The sequence below is a fragment of the Chaetura pelagica genome, unplaced genomic scaffold (genome assembly GCF_000747805.2).
Source record: "Chaetura pelagica isolate M959 unplaced genomic scaffold, ChaPel_1.0 scaffold552, whole genome shotgun sequence".
NCBI lineage: Eukaryota > Metazoa > Chordata > Aves > Apodiformes > Apodidae > Chaetura > Chaetura pelagica.
Genome location: NW_009952361.1, coordinates 91,411 through 99,802, shown reverse-complemented (window position 1 = coordinate 99,802; position 8,392 = coordinate 91,411). Strand labels below are relative to the sequence as shown.

Below are 8,392 nucleotides of genomic sequence, written 5' to 3'. Positions count from 1 at the left end.
TGGGGTGTTCAGCCTGGAGAAGAGAAGGCTCCAGGGAGACCTTAGAGCAGCTTCCAGTGCCTGAAGGGGCTCCAGGAAAGCTGGGGAGGCGCTTGGGACAAGGGCAGGGAGGGATGGGATGAGGGGGAGTGGATTAAAACTGGAAGAGGGGAGATTGAGGTGAGACATAAGGAGGAAATTCTGTGCTGTGAGGGTGGTGAGACCCTGGCCCAGGTTGTCCAGGGAAGCTGTGGCTGCCCCATCCCTGGCAGTGTTGAAGGGCAGGTTGGATGGGGCTTGGAGCAGCCTGGGCTGGTGGGAGGTGTCCCTGCCCATGCAGGGGGGTTGCAATTAGATGATCTACTATGTAACATTCCACTTGGCTGTCCTTTCTTGCTTAGATAATCCACAGCCACCTCTGGCAACCATTTGTGACAATAATGCCATCAACACACATAGTATTTCATTTGTAGATGATTATGTACCAACCTCTTGAGAAGACAGCACAGATGCCAGCACCCCACCAATAAGAGGGTGCTGTATCCCCCATGCAGGTGATACACCCATGCACCAGGGCAGTATCACCCATGCCTATAAAACAGCTCCGAAGATTTCAAATGTACCCAGTGGCAACAGTGGATAGAGAAGGGAAGGATCTCTCAGTCAGGGCAGTCTAAGTCTACAACAAAGGACATTCAACATTAAATGAATCCTGCCCTGGATCTTATTATAAAACATCTATGACATCTTTGGGTTGTTTTTTTTTTTTAACTTCCAGCAGCTGCTTGCAATAGATTTAGACAAATGCGTCAATTTTCATGCTTGCTGGAACGTGATCCAAATTACCCAACATGATCAAGTTGTGTTTCACTGAGCTCTTAACTACACTATATTGAATATTCACAGCTAATTCTTTCACAGAAAATAGTCTTCAGAATTTAAAACAATTGGCAGTCTCTGCTCAGAATAGGATTAGGAAAAAGCCTGCATGGAAATGGAATTACTTCTCACATTAAGAAAGGCATCATTAGAGCATCTGCTGAGGCTTAAATTATGACTGTTGTTTTGCTAAGCAGATTTGCAGTTAAGTGTTTCACAGCTACTTAATGTGAAGACCTACACCCTAAAATACTTCATGTAAGATCAGGAATCTTCTTTATAGGCTTTTCCTTCACAGAAAACATTTTTTGCATTCTGGATATTGTGGTTTGAATCCCTTAGAGATGCTTGCAACCTGATGGTAGAACCAGAAGAGAAATTTAAACAGAAATATTCTGCTTTGGCATCATGGAGCAAATTGGGTCCATAAGTGTTGGCCAAAATTAATAATAGGGGCTATCAGACTTCATAAGGTAGGGAAAAAAGGACAATATGTGCCTCAAAACATGAATTTCCTATGAAATCCATGTGTTCATAAGAGTATATTCCCATTGCTTGTCTTGATAACGTGAATTTTATAACAAAACTGTGTATTTTGAGAGGAAAGCAGATTAATATACTATGAACAACTGAATGGTTTGGGTGGAAAGGGACCTTTCAATGCCACCCAGTCCAACCCCCTGCAGTGAGCAGGGACATCTGCACCTGGATCAGGTTGCTCAGAGCCCTGTCCAACCTGAGCCAGGATGTTTCCAGGGATGGGGCATCTCCCACCTCTCTGGGCAACCTGGGCCAGGGTCTCACCACCCTCAGGATACAAACAATTCTTTCAGGCCTGCCAGCAAAGCCAAGGTTGTGAAGCTCCAGAGAAGAAAGTGTTAGCATACCAGCAGTGAGGTCTTCCATGAGACAACGTTGCCCCTGAAACTGACTGACCCTTCCAGCCTGTTCATGTCCAAGCCCCACAGAATATTTAGAGAGTGGAATATCTTTGGCCTGTATAAGAATATCACATTATATATGATACAATGTGTATCATCTTAGATCACCCCTAAAGGCCCCTCCCAACCCAAGCCATTTGATGATTCTCTGCTTCCATCATGCCTTTTTGTTTTGCTTTCTCAGTTGATGACTACGACCATTTTCTGTACCTACCCTTACATTACACCCAACCATAACAATACAGCTCCAACCCTGCAGCCAATGGCTGGGTTACCTGGATCCCTCTCAGACCACTCTCCTTCCAAACTACCTCCTCTGCAATCCTCCAAAGACTCTGACATCTCAGATTAAATTATAGAATCATAGAACAGAATAGTCTGGTTGGAAAAGCCCTTAAGATCATCCAGTCCAACCACTCCCCCAGCCCTGCCAAGGCCACCCCTGCCCCATGTCCCTCAGCACCACATCTACACGGCTTGGAAACCCCTCCAGGGATGGGGACTCCAGCCCTGCCCTGGGCAGCCTGGGCCAGGGCCTGACAACCCTGGCCAGCAAGAAATGCTGCCCAACATCCCATCTCAGCCTCCCCTGGCACCACTGCAGCCCATTTCCTCTTGTCCCATCCCTTGCTCCTGGGGAGCAGAGCCCGACCCCCCTGGCTCCAACCTCCTCTCAGGCAGCTGCAGAGCCAGAAGGTCTCCCCTGGGCCAGTAATAATGTTGACCCAATTATTTCACAAACACATTCAAGCAGCAATGGTGAAGTCACCTTGTAGCTATGCTTGTCTAGACAGACGACAAATGGGGCACCCAAACATCACATCAGACTGCTGACATGCTGCAGACCAGGAGTGTAAGAGAATTTCTGGGTGCTTCACAGCTTTCTTTGGCTGTGAAGATGGCTTTGAGATGGACACAACACACAAGGGAGTCAATTTGCCTCAAAGATGAAGTTACAGATGGTGAAAACCTCACGTGAGAAGGCTGGAAGAGGCTGGGGTAGGGAAGAGGCTCCGAGGATGGAGGTTCCTTGCCCATTTCCACCTTGAAAGGTTTAGGTGAGGTGTTTCTGCTGAGGCTGCTGCTTCTCTACTGATGGCTGCCACCTCTCCTGGTAAGCCAGCAGAGCACATGCTTAGCCATTTCATAACTCAATTCCATCAAAATAATCCAACTGGTCCTACTTGGAACCAGGGGCTTAAATTTTGAACTGCAGTTGCCCATAAACTCAGAGCACGTTGACCAAAAGTCAAGCCACACACACAGCTACACTAGGTGACGAGAAGATCACTGAATGGTGGTTAACAACTGGGACTAGTAAAATAACCCCTTCCTGGCCCTGACAGAACAAGAGGAGCACATGTCACTGTCAGAACAGCAGTAGAAGCAATTGGAATAAAATCAAGGACCACAGGAAAAAGCTCTGAAGTGGCAAACAGACCATCCCACTGAAATGGGATGGGTTATGCTTGGACTTGATGCTCGTCCAGGTCCCCCCCAACCAGGTTGATTCTATGAAAACCAGATCAAGTTTTTGAGCGTCAAGGCAGGACATCTCACACCAGTACAAGACCTACGATTTCAGAGCCCAATGTTTGCAAATGCTTGGAAAATTCAGACTCCATGTCTATCATCTGAGAAATGAAGAGTTATTTCAGAGAATGTTTGTGATAGGCAAGGGGAAAACAGATTCATTTCCCATTGAGAACACTGGTCACCACTGCCAAGGGGCCGAAAAGAAGGTGAGTATCAACAGGGGAAAAGGTAAGAGCAGAATGTATGAATCCTGGTTACTTGTGCATATACTTAAAATCAACCATTTCCAAAAGAGAAGGGCTTCAGACAGAATTAAATCCTCAAGAACAAGAGGCATCTCTTAACCCAGCCCTTTACAAAGTGTACAGGCACAAAATTATAACTTCCTTATTTTTGGAGAACTGTCTGTACTTGACAAGCATTTTAGCAGTTTATTCCAGAGCACATTAATAAGGACCTTCCTGCTTTCCCTTGGAGCAGGGCTGGCTGCCAAGACAGGAAAGATGCCTCACTCAGGGCTACCTGCCTTACAAAGTGGCAGACACAACATAGGAAGAACCAACTTCAGTATCAACTTCTTTCAAGTTATGTCCCTGTTTCACAACCAGAGCAGATATTAACTATCTAATAACTATACAAGCTAATAAACCTGTTCAGTCCAAGAGCAAAGGTGTAGGTTTTATTGCTTATATTTGCAGGGCCTCATCACCAAATGACTGTTGCATTAGGGCTGATTTAACTGACAGACCTTTTGGCAGACATGGCAGGAAGAAGCAAAGCAAGTTGAAAATCCAGTCTGCATAGTATTTGAGACTCACAACTCAGAGCATTTCTATAAAAAGGTGATACATAACTAGGAAAAGCAAAATCACACCAATCCCTGAAAACCTTCCAGGTTGAAAGCAGCTCCTGAGTTAAGAGTCTCCAAGTCAGAAGTTTTTCAGACTCAAGATCCAACTGTAAAGCAAACACAATTTACTCTGGGATCTTTACTCTGGGATCTTTTCATTACCCAGTTACCATTTCAGCTGTTTAGTTCATTAGTACCTATTCAGGCATTTAAAACTCAAGCTCCTCTACCCTTAAGTGGCAGCAAAAGTGGCTTTCAAGTGAAGCTTCTTTCTGAGGGTTCATATTTACCTGATGATCCTCTGAGCAGCATACTGGTGAAGTGAGCGGAACTGTGCTGACATGTTTGCTAAGGCTGCCAGACAATTGGTGTGAAGGTATTTGTCCTGTCAGGAAACACAGAGAAAAAATAAAAGGAAAGGTAAAAAAAAAAAAATGACATCAAATTGTTGCTTTGATACACGTTGGAACTTCTCGCAGGAATCACTGAAAAGCCTGAGTAACATGTGTTGTTGTAAAGGAGGTGGTCAAAAGCAGAGAGAAGAAATTTCAAGTGTATCTACTTGGTGATGGTTTCAAGATGTTCTCAAATTATAAGGCTTATAAAAGAGGGATTGCCTCATATAGAGTGTGTGTAGATACATCAATCACAGAACTGTCGCGGTCAGAAAAGACCTCCAAGATCATCGTGTCCAACCATCAACGTCACCCCAAAAAACTAATTTTTTAAAAAATTGCCCACTAAATTGCCCAATGTCTTGAAGTGCCTCATCTACATGGCTTGGAAATCCCTGCCAATTGGTTGCAACAGACTGAAGAAAAGCCCTCACCCTGTTTGAAGTGGAATTGATGCCCCTGAAGGTGGAAACCCACGCCAGGTGCATAAGGACTTACCCTGGTCCGTGTCATGTTGTACTGGATGGTTCTTATCACCACTAATATCAGGAGACTCCCAAGTGAGATCTCAGTTAAGACACGTTCAGCATACCAAGTGATATTTTTCAATACCTGAAAAAAGCCAAAAAAGGACAAGGTTCTTCAGCATGGAGGTCTGAAGAAGAACACTGAAAATTGTCTGGACTCATGCAATCCTTAAATCATGTAAATTAGCTTCCAGCCTTCAATGTGAGCTAAGTTACTCTATTCTAAAAGAAGAAGAATAAGAATAAATAAAAAAAACTAATTAAAAAGACATCTCTGCAGTATTATCACCTCGTAGATCTCATCAACTTTATTTAAAGCCATATGAAAACACCCTAAGCGTAGAAAGCTGATTAAATTTGGCAATTCCTTAAGCTCTTTCCATCACACCCCTTTCTTCTTTTTTGATCATATCCTTTCCAAAGTCTCCAGTTCCACCCAAGATAGCCAAATAATGCTGCCAATTCCCTCCCATTTTCCCTCATGACCAGTTGGGCAAGAGGCACCACACACATGAGCTCTGACTGATGGGCAAGAGCACACACACCGAAGGTCGTGGGGCAGATGGAGAAGTTAACTGTTGACAAAGCCTTTTTCTTGCCAGATGTGAGGTCTCTTCCCTTGACAGGCGAAAAAAAGCCCAGGTTAAGAACTTCAGTGCTCTTCACTACCAGGCTGAATGAAGTCTACCACCAGGCTGAAGTCTACTACCACTTCCCAGCCTGGCAGTGTTGAAGGGCAGGCTGGACGGGGCTTGGAGCAACCTGGGCTGGTGGGAGGTGTCCCTGCCCATGCAGGGGGGTTGGATCTGGATGATCTTTAAGGTCCCTTCCAAACTTCACCATGCTATGATATGACTGAGGTTAATGCAGAAGGAGAACCAATCCACTGTTTCCTCTTAGAACATTCAGCTGATCAACATGGAGCAATGAGGACATAAGAAGGACAAGGAGCAAGTCCAGAGGAGCGCAACAAAGGTGCTGAGAGGGCTGGAGCAGCTCTGCTCTGGAGCCAGGCTGGGAGAGTTGGGGTGTTCAGCCTGGAGAAGAGAAGGCTCCAGGGAGACCTTAGAGCACCTTCCAGTGCCTGAAGGGGCTCCAGGACAGCTGGGGAGGGGCTTGGGACAAGGGCAGGGAGGGAGAGGACAAGGGGGAATGGATTAAAACTGGAAGAGGGGAGATTGAGGTGAGACATGAGGAGGAAATTCTTTGCTGTGAGGGTGGTGCGAGAAATATAAGCACAAAAAAGCACAAAAGGACCAGTAAAAAATGAGGCAACAGGAACCACCCTAAAAGCATGGAGAAGGTCCTCTACCAATTCAGGGTTACTCTGGGTCAAAATAGAAATTTGTTTAACAAGGACTATTGCACACAAAGGTATCACTCTGCTTAATGTTATCTTTGGTTTATTAAGTATGTTTCACTGAAACCTGATGCTCAATGAAAATATAAGACATTTCAATCCAAACCTCACAATCATAAACTCATAATCAACCTCACTAATCACCTTTATTCACCTCTTCTCTCAGCAAGTTACATGAACCCACTTCTATCAACTTTCTTCCCACCTCTTCTTTGGATGAGTAAAAAGAAGAGACACCCTTTATTTTACATCATTTCTGCTCTTCCAATTCCCTCTTCCTCCCACTAGCAAGCTCAATCAGCTAAACTTTCTTTCTAGAAGAGAGAAGGATGGAGAAGTAGCAACCAATGTTCTCTAAGGAGATGGAGAGAGATGGCCACTGCTTGACTTGCAGAAGACAAAGGGGATGGAAATGCTGGAAGTGATTGATTTTATGCCATTTACTCCTTCTGTCTGAGACATTCAGATCAATTCTGCTGGAAAGACCCATAATTCTAATTTGGAAAAAGAAGGGGCATGTCATAAGCAAAATTAAAATGATATTTAGATGTTAACATCAGGAATATTTAATAATTGATATTTGATAACATCAGTACCTGGAGATGAGTCTAAAGCCTGCACGAATGGTGCAGTCACGTGGTGGCTACTCCCTAACAGAGCCCAGACCCAGAATCCCAAATGGTCACCCCAAATTCTTCCCTTCCACAGATGTAAATTTATGGTTTGAAATTGTATATGTTACATATTTAAGGGGATTAGTAGTTATGGTCACACCCAACACTCATCTCACAGCAAGTGTGTGTGGATTTGAGAAGGAAACAGGAGACCAAGAGCTATTTTACTAACACAGCTTCTTTCATTCAGCCCAAAGCCTGGATCTGTGAAAAACATTTTGGAATTACTTCGGTATTCAATTTGCATCTTGGCAGGTTAGGTTTTTTGGACAAGGAACAGAAACAAAGGCCAAGGAGTTTGCAAGCTGAGCTGAAAAGAGAACATACTTGAGCTTGCAAAGAGAAGAAATGGTATTAACTTTGCAACCCCTATCATCAGTTGTTAAACCTGGGGTTTCCTTCCCCCCAAAATTACACACACTGAACACATCGAACTATCCATTTAATTTGTTTTATAACTGGGATGGAAATTTTGAACCACAACATAGTATTGGAACTAGAAAGAAGTGAGTTATCCCATCCTGTTGCCAAAACACCATTGGTCTTCAGAGCCTACAATGAAACAATGATTTTTAAAAAATTAAATTATTTCTTTAGTTCTGCTTTACATGACTCGAGCAACCTTCCACTAGGTAGGTTGTTCCAGAGCCCACACAGCCCAATACTGGTTTTTGTTTGCCATATCTTCTTTGGTGAGATCCCATCAGGAGTACTGTGTCCTGCTCTGGAGTCCTCAGCACAGGAAAGACATGGAGAGGGTTCAGAGAAGGGCCACAAAGATGATGAGAGGGCTGGAGCAGCTCTGCTCTGGAGACAGGCTGGGAGAGTTGGGGTGTTCAGCCTGGAGAAGAGAAGGCTCTGGGGAGACTTTAGAGCACCTTCCAGTGCCTTTCAGGCACTGGATGACTGTGTAACTGGCACCAGAAATACCTATAGACCTTTCCTGACTCCATTCCTTGTGCTGCCCTCTAACATTCTCCTTTAGGAGATGTGGAGTTAATATTTAAGGAAGTGTATGGATGATTTCTTCTTTTACGCTACAGGTTTTGAACAGTAACTTGGTCATTCATATCTGGAAACACCTGCTTAAAGAATTTGAAAAGATGGCCGAGGGAAAGTGATTTGTCTGTGATTCTCCCCCTCTGCTCTGCTCTGGTGAGGCCACATCTGGAGGACTGTGTCCAGTTCTGGGCTCCCCAGTTCCAGAGGGACAGGGATTTGCTGGGAAGAGTCCAAGGGAGGCTACAAGGA

The 8,392-nt window shown here is 44.5% G+C and overlaps 1 protein-coding gene across 1 annotated transcript in view; it reads right to left on the bottom strand.

Annotated features, from left to right (window-relative positions):
• DYM (dymeclin) overlaps positions 1–8,392 on the bottom strand; it is a 161,965-nt gene that overhangs the window by 82,584 nt on the left and 70,989 nt on the right. The window contains exons 11-12 of the mRNA XM_010007892.1: positions 5,079–5,192; positions 4,476–4,570 (exon numbers count right to left, since the gene is read on the bottom strand). Of these exons, the coding sequence (XP_010006194.1) occupies positions 4,476–4,570; positions 5,079–5,192 (209 nt within the window). The remainder of the gene's footprint in view (positions 1–4,475; positions 4,571–5,078; positions 5,193–8,392) is intronic.